This window comes from Amphiprion ocellaris, chromosome 14, assembly GCF_022539595.1.
Source record: "Amphiprion ocellaris isolate individual 3 ecotype Okinawa chromosome 14, ASM2253959v1, whole genome shotgun sequence".
Classification (NCBI taxonomy): domain Eukaryota; kingdom Metazoa; phylum Chordata; class Actinopteri; family Pomacentridae; genus Amphiprion; species Amphiprion ocellaris.
Genome location: NC_072779.1, coordinates 10,307,556 through 10,321,406, shown reverse-complemented (window position 1 = coordinate 10,321,406; position 13,851 = coordinate 10,307,556). Strand labels below are relative to the sequence as shown.

Here is a 13,851-nt window from a genome sequence, read left to right as displayed (position 1 = left end):
ACGCATTGGAAGACAAGGGCAGAGGCACTGGTAGCGGTGCATTTCATTGCAGTGAGAAGAAGATTTTCATGTTCAATTTTCAAAACAATAAATTTTTGCTATAGTTACAAGCACAAGATGCAAAATGAACTGTTATTCATGGCATGACAATTTGCTGGAAAGGCTGTTTGCACTCACTATGATAATTTTTACCCCTTTACAATACCATTCATCCCTGTTATGAAAAATAGCAACATTGTCAGAAATGTAGTTCTGCAACCAAGCTGTAAGAGCAATATGAAGCACAATTATTATGTTGTTTTCAGTGGGAAAAAAAGGAGCCAGCAACACCACAGCGCTGATAAAAGCTCATGTTAAGTGCTCAGTGTGAGAAACCTTACCTGGAGCTCCTAGGCAGCGAGGGGGAGAGAGAGAGACACAGAGTTAGACAGAGAGAGAGACGAGGAGGGACAGACAAATACATTTCATTCATGGTAAAGAAAGATACGCAGATAAGATGAAACATACAATAAAGGTATAAGGGAAGAAAACGGAGAGACACTCGACAGTGTACACTGTAACTCAAATGACCGTGGGGGAAATACGGTGTTACACGAATCTCACCTCTCCGTCCTCCAGCTCCACGTCCAGGAAGTCAAAGTCTCGGAAAACCCTGAACTGTTGCTCACTGGCAGTGTCATCTAATGTGTCCTCTCTGGTACCACCCTCTTCAGAAGACACGCCACTCTCCCGCACCTCCATCATGTCCAAGTCGCCACAGGATGAGAAGATTACCTGATGAGAAGGAACAATACACCATATTTATAGTTATCACAGACTGCAAGTGAACTAGTGAACACACTGCTTTCCGTAATAATTTCAAAAGATTAAAGTTTACAAGGAGCACAGAGAACGCAGTTTGCGGAAGTGTCTTCTGCGTTGTGCAGATTCTTGATGACTGTAAACAGACAGTGTAGGTACAGTATTGTTAACAACATGAGTGCTCAGCTTACCGATGGGTTCTTGGTGAGTCCAACTTCTTGTCCACACAGAGATAAGACATTCACCAGCTTCTCTCTGGTTCTTTTCTGTATATACGAGAGAGATGGTAAGAGCCTAAAACCTTTGCACAGCATTGCATATACACAGTTTACAATAGTTTTTGCTAGTACTATTTAATTAATAGACAAATATCAAGCCAAAACAAAGAAGGGTAGCTTTAGCTCAATATGTCACTGGATATAGTAGAGGCCTCTCTGATATTGGTAGCTGTCATCTAATTAAAAGCTTACTTGTGTTACTAGCATGAAGATAATAATAATACATTTTATGGATAAGCGCCTTTCTTGACCCCCAAGGACACTTTACAAAGAAAAACAAATACAACAAAACAGATAAAAAACTACACAAACAGGAAAAGGGCATTTACAGAGAGTAGGTAGTCTTGAAGGTGAGTTTTGATTTGTCTGGATTTGAAAAGAGGCAGAGAGTCAATATTATGGATGTCTAGTGGGAGTGAGTTCCAGAGTTTAGGAGCAGAGCGGCTGAAAGGAGTGGGTGGAGGAGGCGATGAGAGGGAGATCAGATAGATAGGGAGGGGCGAGGTTATGGATGGCCTTGAATGTATACAGGATTTTGAAATCAATTCCAGATTTGACAGGGAGTTGCTGTAGGACAGTGGTGATGTGATGAAGTGAGGGGGTTTTGGAGATGATGCGAGTGGCTGAGTTCTGGACCAGTTGAAGCTTATAGAGAGATTTGTGAGGGAGACCGAAGAGGAGAGAGTTGCAGTAGTCAATGCAGTAAGTGACGAGGCAGTGAACAAGGATAAAGGTAGTATGGGGGGTGAGGGAGGGGCAGAGACAATTGATGTTGCGGAGATGGAAATATACAGACTGGGTGATGTAACTGATATTGGAAGGAAACCGTGCTAAAGATTTATAGCTGCATAAAGAAATGCACATAAACTGCAATACCTGAGAGGATTGTGGTCGTCTCCAGCTGACAGGAACCAGGATGGTGTTAGAATTGGATCCGGAGGAGGTGGAGGAAGTACTGCGGGTTACAGCCATGACTCTGGCCTTCCCCTCTCTACCCCCTGAACCCTGGAGCTCATCAAACCGGCGTCCAATCACTGGCGTCTGTGAAGAAAACAGGAAGGGAGACCCACATGTGAATTTTTAGTGGGTCAGCATTTATAACATCATCTTTATTTCTGGAATTGTTTTTAAAAGCGGTGTGCTGTAAGTGTAAATGACTGGTGGGCATTTTAAAGAGTTTTATTCCTCACCTCTGAGATGTCAAATGTGAAGTCCAGTGTTTTCCCAGGCAGAGCCTTGGCTGAACCGTCCCACACTCTGCTGACTTCAAGGTTGGAAAGATCACCCTGTGAGTGGCCGTAAACCGGATGAACTAGGCTGGCAGAGCGTGATACAACCAGCTTCAAGATGTTTAAAGCATCCTTCCAGTGTATTGTCTACAGAATCACATGTCACACAGTGTTAAAAATGAAAGAAGAAGAGAGACAGCAGTGCATATACCACAGAGAACACAGAGAATACTAAACATCATGTGCTGCGAGACACTTACCTGGACAAACTTCTCAATGGTCTTAATGACATCAGCATTGAACTGTTTGACTTGTACAGCAGTCAGATCCATGTGGCTGAGCAGACAGTAGATGATCTGGAGGAGAGACTGCTGCATACTGGGGAGACCCTTATCCAGCAGCTGGAAGATGGAGAGAGACATTCATTAAGCGACAAAGCATGCAACCACAAAATCAATCTTTTTCGGGGTACTGTCAATGAGCGTACAACCAATTTAAAACCAGACTGTAAATGATGACATTGCCCTTAACAACTGTCAGATTACTGAAAAGTGCAATCTGTAAGCAAAATATCAAAATTAACCAATTCTGCACCAAAATGGGCAAAGGAATCACTGAAATTGGACAATAAATGAATTGCCCTTCCCTTTAAAAATTCAACTTTCACAGATATAATCCAATAATTTGCTATCCTGAAGTGCAATAACCATACTGAGAAAACGATAACCATGTAAACCCAGAAATAATGCATGCAATATATATTTATCAGCACTTACCTCGGCCATATAGGTGACCATGTTGAGTGTGATGTCAGAGAAGGCTTCATGGAGGTATCTGCAAACCACACTGACCCAGGAGAAAGGGTCCCGAGTGTAGGAGCGTGTCTTGTAGAGAGTCATCACATGAGCTAAATGGGACAGCTTTGTGTTTTTCTCCACCAAACACACCTGGGAGAAGAAAAGATTGAGAATCAGAAAGAGGCAGGCGCAGCATAAGAGACATGGTCAAGCTTTGGCTTTGCTTGATGTTCGTCGCCGTTTTCAGATATGGATTTGTTGTAAGCCGCTTTGGTTTTTTACTTTCCCCGAAACATGGAAAGGTGTTTGTCTCTCATGTCTTCACCTAACCAACCTAACAGAAACTCAAGTAGAGAAAAAGGAAAATCAAGTAAACTCCACTAAGCTAAAATGAAGAACACATAGTATCCTAGTACCTGTGCAATCCTCTCAGCGCTCTCCTTACAGAACTGCGTTGGGTGGCCAAAGTGCTGCACCAGGTGAGGCAGCAGACACAAGACATTCAGAGGAAATCCTGCACAGGGAGAACATACTGAACTTCAGCTCCACATAATATGAATGAAAAGTGCTGACAAAAGTCTAAAGGTTACTAAAATTATGCAGGCTTTAAAATTACAGTCATCTCCAGCACCTACCTATAGACTGTGAACTGTCAACGACAGGCACTCGGGAGACTGGTGTGAGTTGGCAGAAGAGCTGTAAGGTGAGGTCAGACGTGGCTTGGGAGGTAAAACCCTTCAACAAAAGCTGCTGAATGCCAGAGAATCCGCTCCATCTCAGCTGAGCCTGCAGCTTCTCCAGGCGCTCACGGTTCTCTGCTCTGTCTAATGGCACCTGGTAAAAAAGAGATTTTTCAGTTTAACTAAGCTCAAAGTTGCATTCTTAGTGTCGCTTCCCAAAATTCCTCATGAGTACAGATATAGATTTGCATTTTCTTTGAAAAGGGGGGCAGACAAAACAAGATCAGCAGCCAGTTGAGTTGCAAATGCTGTGGAGTGCCAATAGCTCCTCTAGTCATGCCTTTGTATTTATATGTCAGGAAGCTTACTTTGATTTTAAAATAGCAACAGTATGAAGCTCTTGGGATAGCTGGGTTGATCAATGTTTAGGTCAGGCCGGTAATAAGGAAAACACAGGCTTTACATAATATTTACATTCTTCTGCTTCTAGTTTTATCTTTGTCATTACTTTTGTTTCTGCAGTTTTGTTACATAACTTTCCCGTGAAGATCAGTAAGTTTCAGTACATCTACTATAGACTATACCTTCGACAGCAGCTTGTGAACGAGGCGAAGTGACATTTGATATTCAAACTCAAAGTCCGACTCCATGAGTGACACCGCCACCCAGAAAACTGTGGCCAGTATTGATGAAGGATGAGAAACATGTGCAGGATCCGACAGAACACTGGGATCAATACGATTGGTCGACGACGTGCAGGATCCAGGGGTTCGTCCCATTCGGGCGAGACCATGACTGTTGCAGGCCTGCAGATTGAAGATGCAAGCTAAATTAATGAGATGCACTACACTTGCCAAATCTCCCCGAGTATTAGCACGTGAGACTGAACAAGAGTCTTCATTTCTTGCCTGTATGCGATCCAGAGTTGCACTGCGAGGAGGATCACTCGACTGGTTGCCACACTCGCCAAACTTCTTGGGGACAGAATAGGAGCGCTGGTGGCGTTGTGATGAAAGACCACCAAATCCTGGGCCGGGGAAGTTCAGCTGACCTGTGCTCTTTCTGTTCATCAGTTTGTCACTAGTCACAAAATCTGGTGAGGACGTTCTATGGATCGAACACAGTAAAAGCAAATACAGATTAAATACGGCGTCCTTGTATCAAACCACTCAGGAAAGAACTCTCATTTGCATAAAGGCTCCCTAAATCCTCATATTCATGTCAATCGTAAGCTTAGTCATACATAAAAAAATATGGTTAGAGAGACAGAAAGATTGGAAAGAATTTTGACACCTTTTTAGAAGTAAGCATGCAGATACTTTTCTTTACTACTGTTCTTGCTATGTTACTCCTATACATGGTGTCCCTAAAGTACAGACACAGGAAATCTCATTGGCTATAATTTTTTTTGCCTCCACACATTATGGCAATATGGCTTGAACTGATACTTCTCAGTGGACGTGAAGGATGGACATATTGAAAGACAGCAGATGAATTTAATCTTTCGACAAAGTGAGATTTCATAAATGTCCAGACTTTAGGGACACGCTGTAGATAGAAAATTCATTAAAGCACTGACTCCAACCTGGTAAGAGCTGCCATCAGGTCACTGTTTTTCAGACACTCTGCTAGATTCACCACCACTGACTCCAGCGTTAACAGCACCTCCATCACATAGCCCTGGAACACAGATGTGTTGATAAATTATACAGGCACAAGCATCCACATCACTGTGCGTTGTCTTGCTAGTTAAAAAGGGTGTAAAGTGCTGGTTTATGTCTTTATTATAGTGTATGTATCAAGCCCCGTTGATCTTTTATTCTATCTCACCTGCACTTCGTCTCCATGTTCTCCCACCACCTCAACAAGGCGTGAGACGAGGTCAGAGACAGCGTGGTTGTTGATTGGTTGTTTGAGGGCTCTGAAGATCTGGAAAGAACGCCCGGCATAGTGACGCGAGGAGCTGCACAGAGCCGTCTGTAAGGCCACATCGCTCAGCTGTTGCTCCAGATGGAAGTCTGTATATACAGATATACATACAAATGCATATTTCATTGCTCCGTCTTTGGAGATACGTGTTACAGCTTTTTATAAACGGCATACAGTGACTCATAGGGCAGTAAGCGAGCTGACAGTTTATTGTGTCGTGAAAGACAGTTTGCATTAACATGAGTAGCTTCTCACCTGACTTGGACTCCTTGAAGACAGAGACGACATGGCGCAGGAAGTTGGAGAGCTGCTCGGTGCTCTTGGAGTTGGGGTTCTTAGGTGTGATGTCCTCATGCACCCACAGTGGCCCAAATGCTCTGAGCAACAACAACACAGTACTCCAGGCACTGTATACCCACCACCAGTAGCACCACATACACGTTACACAAGCACTTAAACCTGTGCACAGCACACACAGAAATTTTCATACACACACACACACACACACATACACACACACACACACACACACACACACACACACACACACACACACACACACACACACACACACACACACACACACACACACACACACACACACACCTACACACACACGCACTTCACAAGCACACCTTCGCAAATATTTGCATGCAAAAATGCACCCGTGGCACCTCTATGACAAAGCAGCTGGAGTTGTGTTTACCTGGTCGAGAGGAACTCAATGAGTTTGTTTGTCTTCTCATCTGTCTCGTTGGGTGTATCTTCAAGATCCTCCAGGTCATCAGGTGTCACAAGGGGCAAGTTTCCAACACTGCCTGCAGTGCTGCCACCACCCAGGCTAGCAGAGGATGAGTTGGAGGTGGAGCTGAGTCCGGAGTCCACCACAGGAGATGCCTGCCACTCTCGCAGAAAGTCAGGTGCATCTAAGGGAACACGATGAGTATACAAGGGTGTTCTATTAATACGATGCTCCTTATCATACTGTTATATATTGACATTTTTCAGCATCTGGTTTGTTGGTTTTCCCTTGGTCCAACAGTCATTTAAGGTCATCATACTCTGGTAAATGCTGCGTGTTTCCTACTTACGTGACTGCTGGTACTCTGTGTGATAGCTGGACTTAATGGTGAGGGTCTTGTTGTCACTGATCTCTCTCGTCAGCATCAGAACTGATGCTATCACCTGTTAACACAAAAAGGTGGATTCTTCAGTGACTTGTGAAATTTGGCAAAAGCCCTGTCAAAGCCCTGAATAACCTTGTAGTGCTATCTTGTTCAATGCGATGTTATAGTTAAACTGGCATAATAACAAGAAGTGTGAGGATGCCACTCTAACCTGGAAGTTGTTGTTGCAGGACAAAGCAATGAGGAGGTGGAGAAGGAGACGTTTGCTGTGTTCGTAGACCTCTGGTCTGTAGTGGTCCAGACCTGGCAAATTAAACAGACGTCCAATAAGACAACAAGATTAAGATTCTGTACACAAAGCAGAGCACATACCATGACATAAGAAAAACGATGCCTAATTAAATTCTTGGTGTTCTTTTCTGGTAGTGATGCAAACTCCTATCTGTTTTCAAGCTATTTTATTTTTGTATAGGCAAGGATAGTGACAGAGACAGGAAATACAAGGAAGACAAGACATGTGGGATTCAAACCAGGGACTTATTGCTTCAGGTTGTTATTCTCGATCACGTTCCAAATCTGTTACACAATAGTTATTGAACTGAACCTTGAATTTAAAATATTACAAATCAAATCACAATTAGACAATATCCCTTCAGCCCTTGTAACTATCTCCTGCATTTCATGTTCTGTTTGTACATTACTAAAAATATAACACTTCTGCCAGTAAAATGAAAATAAAAAATCACCAAACATTACAGCATGGATTCTTGGATAACTTCACGTGCACATTATGTAAGATCGGATGGTAATAATTAGCCTGAACATAAAGGTTAGTATGCTGAGTATGCAGAGTCCATACAAATGCATTTCCACATAGCTGACAGGGCAGGTATGTGTGCACATGTTTGGGAATGTTTTCAAGAGAACTGTTTCTGCTGAAATGCATGTCTGTGAAGGATGTAGATAAAACATACTGTCACGCTAAGAGTTTACCGGACGTCACATAAAATACCTACACACCTCAAGGTTATTGTTGTTTGTATATGTTGGCATGTAATGATGATTTTTTGATCTTATCATTTAAGTTCCAGGTCAACCTCATTCTCTCATCACTGAGAGATAAGAGTGAAACAGGGGAGTTTGTGTCGTTGGCCATCCAGCTAATCCAGTTTTTGCAGAAAGCAATAATACTCTCTCCAAAATAAAGCTGGTTTGTTATTTTATGCATGGCATTTAGGGCGTGTTCTCACTTCACTGCCAGATAAAGGCTCTGCCTAAAGTTGAGGTATGTGGATGTGTGTTTGTGTGTATGCTTACCTAAGAAGAGGGCATGCAGTAGCAGAGGCAGATGTAAAGCCCAGTCTTCTCTGACGCTGTGATCCACGACCATTTCAGTCATAAAAATAACTGCAATGTTACACCTGAGGACCAACACACACACAAATCTCATGAAAGTACTGTAAAATCAACAATACTTGCTCTTTGCATGGGCTGTAGGGTCTTGTGCTGACTAGCAAAACCTCCTCCAAGGCTTGGGTTGAAGCCAACGTAAAATCAACTGGCCCACATGTAGCGTCCTGAAGGAACGACTTTCGTTTGCTAGTCCTGTTCTCTGATATTATTTTTTACAAAAGAAAAACAAGGAGAGAATTCCTTTCTTGAATGGAATCAATAAAGAAGAAAAGTTCAAGAGGATGTTTCACCTCTTTAACTGATAAAGAAAAATTTGTATCTGCATGTAAAGGAATGTGGCTGAGACAACTGAGACACATAAAAAGGTGATTTTGAAGAAGTAGTTTTAGTCAGATGGACTCGTCACTAACTACACGTCATCATTCAAGTCTCGTTATGTAAAGTGGTCGTGTGTATGTGTTGTTGCTGCAGTTGTGAGGCTTTTCTTTGTACTGAATGAAAATGAGAGTGTCAAAACTCCAGATACACAGATTGCATTTTCCTGGATGTAAAGTTCAATACAACAGTCTGTTTTTTCATCACATGTGGTGCTTTATAGACCGTACATGCGTCATGAATCTAATGTAAAGCTTGGCGACAGACATGTCATCTTTCCTTTCACTTTGAGTAATGATTTCTAAGGTGTTGAGAGACATAGAGGACAAAGTGGTAAATTCTTTCTAATATTCATTCTCTACATAGCAGAGGCAGAGCAAGCTGGCCTGGTTTCATTCTGTGCTGGAGTTTTTCGGACCATCTGTGAGGAGGTAAGACAAGTCTGTGTGAAGACTACCGTTGTTTCCAATCCCAATAACACGACTCTGCTGATAGTAACATCACCGTTCCAACTTTCAGTCTGTGTGAAATTTTTGTGGGTGTTTCAGAGCAGAATGTTTGTCTAGTGTGTTTGGGAGTACCTATGCAGTGGCCCTCTAGGTGTGATGGTTTCTGGAAGGTAATCAACTAGAGGTGCCCAGCAGCCTCCGTTTACAGGCATCGGTAACGGCTGAGGATGGTTGGTCTCCAGAACACTCAGTACCCATCCGGCATATGGCGGCAGTGGGTCATCTACGAAAAACACAGAACAAGATTTGGTCCGTAAATTTGAAATATGCATCCAATATTCACAACATGTAGAGTTACAGAAAGCTTCACGTAAGGTATTTCAGCTTGTTGTTGTTTACAGCTGCCTGCTGAAAATGATAACTGATAAAACACACAAACAGTACACACACAATTTCTTTTATTGTCTTGAGTTGCAAACTGGAAACGCTTTTATACTTGAGGCCTACAGCAGCAGACTCATGCATGTAAGCATCCCAAAACAGGCGTTTCCCAAAGAGGTTATCAGTAGCAGACTTGGCTCAGGTCTAAATCAAATGTTTGATATACACAACAAAATGTTTCAATGCAGGGAATGACACACATTTCAGAGTAGCCTAACGATGGCACAAAGCCTTACGGTCTGTTTGAAGGAGATTAGTGACAATTAGCATTAAAGTCTTAAGTTTAAGTGGTGGACATGTTGGACTGACAGGAAAAATCTGTGTCCCGGAGGTTGTTCCAAATAAGTCAGCTGTGAAAAGCCCGGGGCTGTATTTAAGTGAGAGTACACACTGTACGATCTAAGCAAGTCTGTACTCTCACTCTCAGGAGGAACAAGACAACTTACTCTTTTCATCTTCATAGGAGCCTCCGGAGCTGTTGCTGTAGCGAGACTCCAGTCTGTTGTGCGCCCTGGCCCGTCTGTGAAAAATGCATGACATTTCAAGTGAAATTCAGACTTTCCACATTTTTCACAGTGTACAGTCTTACTCCATCACTAAAATGTTTGAAAGTCTTACGGTAATATTGCTGCGTAACTGATGTGATGCTGACATGGCTTAGTGTATCTTAGCCTCTTGAGAGACACGTGCAGCTGTTTTATTGCCAAAGCCTGGTCAATGCAAGATTAATAAAAATGTATTAATACTGACCGCTCTTCACTCTCTCTGACCAGCTTGCTCTCATCAGTGTCTGGCAGGTTGTCCTGACCAGCCACCACAGTGTTACTGCTGGAGGTGGTGCCTACACATCAGACATTTCAGACACAGTTTTCAGTTTTAATACAGTATAGCCAACCATCTGTCACATAAAAACCTCTGGCTAAAATTCAGTGTCATCTCACATCACTGATTACGACAGGAACATATCCTCTCACCTGTCTGGGAGGTGGAGGCTTTGTTGCTCGCAGCAAAGCGATAGAAGGGAGGGTTGTCACAGTGCAGAACCACAGGGTTGACTGGGTCGGTCTGCTGCAGCTCAAACAGGAGCTCCTCCATAGTTTGGATGGTGTTGTTGCGACACAAGTAGATTACCACCTTCTTGATCTAAAAGATGCACACCATTATCATAAATCCAATACAATGATATATTTGTGGTAATTGTGACAATTTATTTCAACATTTGTTTTTACCAATAAATCACTTTGACTTGACTTCAAGTGTGTCAGCATGTTCAGATTCCACTTACATAAGGCAGCAGTGTGGTGTCACTGCTGACTCCACACAGGCTGATAAGGAACTGCAGGGTGATCCTCAAGTTGTTGCTCCACCTCTCGTTGGACACCAAAGCATTCCAGGCATTCTCAATCTCTGGTCCAGGAACCTCGTCTCCATACTGATAATGTGCAGGAAAAAATCAGTTATGTATTTATATAGCGCTTTTACTATACCTGAAACGATACCCAAAGCACTTTACATTATACATCACATTCACCCATTTACACAATGATGGCGAAAGCTGCCATACAATGCGCTAACCACAACCCATCAGGAGCAGTTAGGGGTTCAGTGTTTCACTCAGGGACACGTCGACATGCGCTCTCCAGGCCAGGACCGAACAGCAACCCTCCGATTACAAGACGGCCACTCTACCCACTGAGCCATGCTGCCCCCTGTGTATGTTTTCTCTTTTTCCCTACATTATTTCAAGTTTAAAAAGATCCCCTATATAAGGCAGGACATGGCTTTGTGAAAGAAAAAAAGAAATTTCACAAATAAGAACACATGGCTTCCTACCTTAGCAGTCATGAACATGAGGTTGTTGAGCACCAGTGAAGTTGCCTGCAAGGAGCCCCAGCCGTTACCTCTCAGACTGGGGGACAGACCAAGGCCCTGTGCCTGACCATGAGGCTCCTCCTCTGGGGTGCAGGGGCTTGATGCAGGGGGCAGGAGACCCGTGTCAACTAGCTCAATGTTACTCAGCCAAGGTAGCAGGTAGGACAGCATGATCTGTCTGCCATTAGGATGGGTGGTTGGGAAACGTTGGCTCACCTCTGCAAGGGCAAAAAATTTAATAAAAAAGTGTCCAGAGAAGGTTGTGCATTCTTTTAAGGTGTTCAATAACAAGAGACAGACAGTGGGAATACATTTCTCAACTGTCTCAGAGAGAATAATGGCCTCTTAGGAGTCAAACAGACTGAGCTGTTTCAGAGAACACCCTGCCTGTTTCAGCATTTATGAGAGACACTGGATACACAAGTATTCAGCACAACTGACTTTAATGTCACAAAAACAGCTTTCTTAGCACCTTTACTTCCTTAATTTGATATCCAGTTTTTTTGTTGAAACCTTATAGTCCAGGGAGACATAATCAGATGGGAGTGACAGTTTATATTTACACCTGGGTCAGCAATTAGGATGTACTATTTTCCACAAAATAAACATAAATGAGGTTCTAATGAAGCAGTCCAGTCTTTTTTATTGCTCCATTTTTGCACTTATTTTACTTGTAGATCACAGGACAGACTGGCCTTAAACATGCACACATTTAACATGAAGAATTTACCTGAGAAAAGAGGCAGAGTGAGCTCTGGGTACATGCTGGCAAGCTGGATGGAGAGCTGAGACAGGTTGACGCTGTAAAGGGGAGGCAGGGGGCCGTGTGTTCCATATAAAATATTACCAGGTTTTTGCTCCACCATTCGCTTGGAGTATGCACACAGCTTCGACTCCAGCACCTGCAGACACATTATTTAACTTTGGAGTCAAAATACTTTGGCTTTTGGCTTTAAGCTTCTTTTTTCCACCTCGTTGTCTGCAACTGATAAATATTTAATACTAGAACAGTGTCTTTGTATTCTGTTTGCTGTATGAGTGTTTATACCTGCATCAGCTGCATTGAGATCTCGTATATTTCCCTGCTAGTGTCTGAGGCCTTGAACAGCACCAGATTGAGCAGGGTCACCAGGTCGCATGGGTAGTTCCTGGCAAGATAAGGAAGAAATTGTAATTGGTCGGTGATTATGATGAAAACTAACCCAGTGAACCTAAACAGACAGGTGGGCAACATCTTAGTAAAGTGTATGTGCGTTACATGATTTAACTGGTTAAACTGTAGCCAACTGATTAACTCTCATAAGAATAATCCTTTTTTATTTTTATTTTGTTTACCAATTTCTATGCTTTGCAAGTACAAAAACTTTTCATATTCAGCAAAAAAAGTTACAGATATGGTATTATAATAATATCTAAATAACACATTTTGACATTTAAGCGATTACCATAGGGAATTGTATTAATCTTCTTAGTAAGGAGGTTAAGAGATACAGAATGCTTTTCGGAAAGTCTGTTGGTCTTTGGTGTCTTGACAGAAAAAGATATCAGCAGGAAAGATTATAATTCATGCATGATTCCCTACCTGTTACCACAGACTGTGGCGATAGCTTTGAAGCAGCCAGATGCCAGTTGGTATGATCCAGTGAAGCAGCGATCTACAGCCCAGTTGAAGAGATTGATTTGGTCTGGGTTCAGTTCTAAAAGCAGGATGACCACCTCACATCCTAGACGGTGCACCTAAAGGCAACAATGATATCATGTAGAGACTCTTTTCAATAATAACCCTCCTGAAGGAAACTAAAGTGCTGAAACCTAGTGATCAAAATACACTTTCAGAAAAAAATAGAAAGCAACTATTAAAAGCTACAGTGGATCCCAGAGCTGTCCTACCCGCAGGTCGTGACAGGCCAAGATGTTGTCAAGCCATTTGTAGAGATAACCATCAGTAGAGAGGCCCACATTGTCAAAAACTGGACCACAACACAGAACTGCTGACATGGCCTAGAAGGAAAAAGCTTATTTGAGTTCATGCTAAGGTTTCTGTAACTCATAATGAAAAATGAAATGAAAACTGAGGGTATAACTCCAGCTGTGTGGCAGGAATTGGATAAATGGGTACTGCGTACCTTGAGAGCACAGTACTGGTAGCGAGTGATCTGGTGGTTGCGGTCGCTGTAACGATCGAGGGGAGTAAACATAACACTGAATGGTCCAGCCCATTGGCTAAAGAGAATGAAGAGATGGTGCCTCAGAGACTGTTGAGGGAAGAGGAAGCGCCTATGGTGGACTGTGCAGATGTGAGAATGAGAGAAAGAGAGAGGCAGATGGTGAAAAAACGAACAGACTTCGATATGACCAAAAAATTTAAATTCACATTTGTAATGTATGTACATTTTTACTGTCTGTCAGGCATTTTAGTTTGTGTATGGAAAACACTGCTGAAGCTATGGCTATTACATC

At 42.6% G+C, this 13,851-nt stretch overlaps 1 protein-coding gene across 11 annotated transcripts in view; it reads right to left on the bottom strand.

The window, feature by feature from the left end:
* The window catches only part of fryb (furry homolog b (Drosophila)), a 59,022-nt gene that overhangs the window by 8,127 nt on the left and 37,044 nt on the right, over positions 1-13,851 (bottom strand). For 5 of the 11 annotated variants that reach the window (XM_035943046.2, XM_023298494.3, XM_035943042.2 and 2 more), the window contains exons 28-56: positions 13,518-13,678; positions 13,282-13,392; positions 12,974-13,128; positions 12,440-12,539; positions 12,122-12,293; positions 11,353-11,609; positions 10,805-10,951; positions 10,494-10,662; positions 10,270-10,360; positions 9,966-10,039; positions 9,211-9,361; positions 8,159-8,262; positions 7,053-7,144; positions 6,806-6,899; positions 6,421-6,640; positions 5,970-6,121; positions 5,616-5,803; positions 5,371-5,465; positions 4,694-4,892; positions 4,370-4,591; positions 3,741-3,939; positions 3,522-3,619; positions 3,085-3,255; positions 2,569-2,709; positions 2,270-2,455; positions 1,956-2,120; positions 993-1,067; positions 604-774; positions 381-389 (exon numbers count right to left, since the gene is read on the bottom strand). In XM_035943046.2, coding sequence (XP_035798939.2) covers positions 381-389; positions 604-774; positions 993-1,067; positions 1,956-2,120; positions 2,270-2,455; positions 2,569-2,709; positions 3,085-3,255; positions 3,522-3,619; positions 3,741-3,939; positions 4,370-4,591; positions 4,694-4,892; positions 5,371-5,465; positions 5,616-5,803; positions 5,970-6,121; positions 6,421-6,640; positions 6,806-6,899; positions 7,053-7,144; positions 8,159-8,262; positions 9,211-9,361; positions 9,966-10,039; positions 10,270-10,360; positions 10,494-10,662; positions 10,805-10,951; positions 11,353-11,609; positions 12,122-12,293; positions 12,440-12,539; positions 12,974-13,128; positions 13,282-13,392; positions 13,518-13,678 — 4,169 coding nt within the window. Of the gene's footprint in view, positions 1-380; positions 390-424; positions 775-992; positions 1,068-1,955; positions 2,121-2,269; positions 2,456-2,568; positions 2,710-3,084; positions 3,256-3,521; positions 3,620-3,740; positions 3,940-4,369; positions 4,592-4,693; positions 4,893-5,370; positions 5,466-5,615; positions 5,804-5,969; positions 6,122-6,420; positions 6,641-6,805; positions 6,900-7,052; positions 7,145-8,158; positions 8,263-9,210; positions 9,362-9,965; positions 10,040-10,269; positions 10,361-10,493; positions 10,663-10,804; positions 10,952-11,352; positions 11,610-12,121; positions 12,294-12,439; positions 12,540-12,973; positions 13,129-13,281; positions 13,393-13,517; positions 13,679-13,851 lie in introns of those variants that run through there. The other 6 variants (XM_023298496.3, XM_055017006.1, XM_035943043.2 and 3 more) reach the window with 4 other exon arrangements.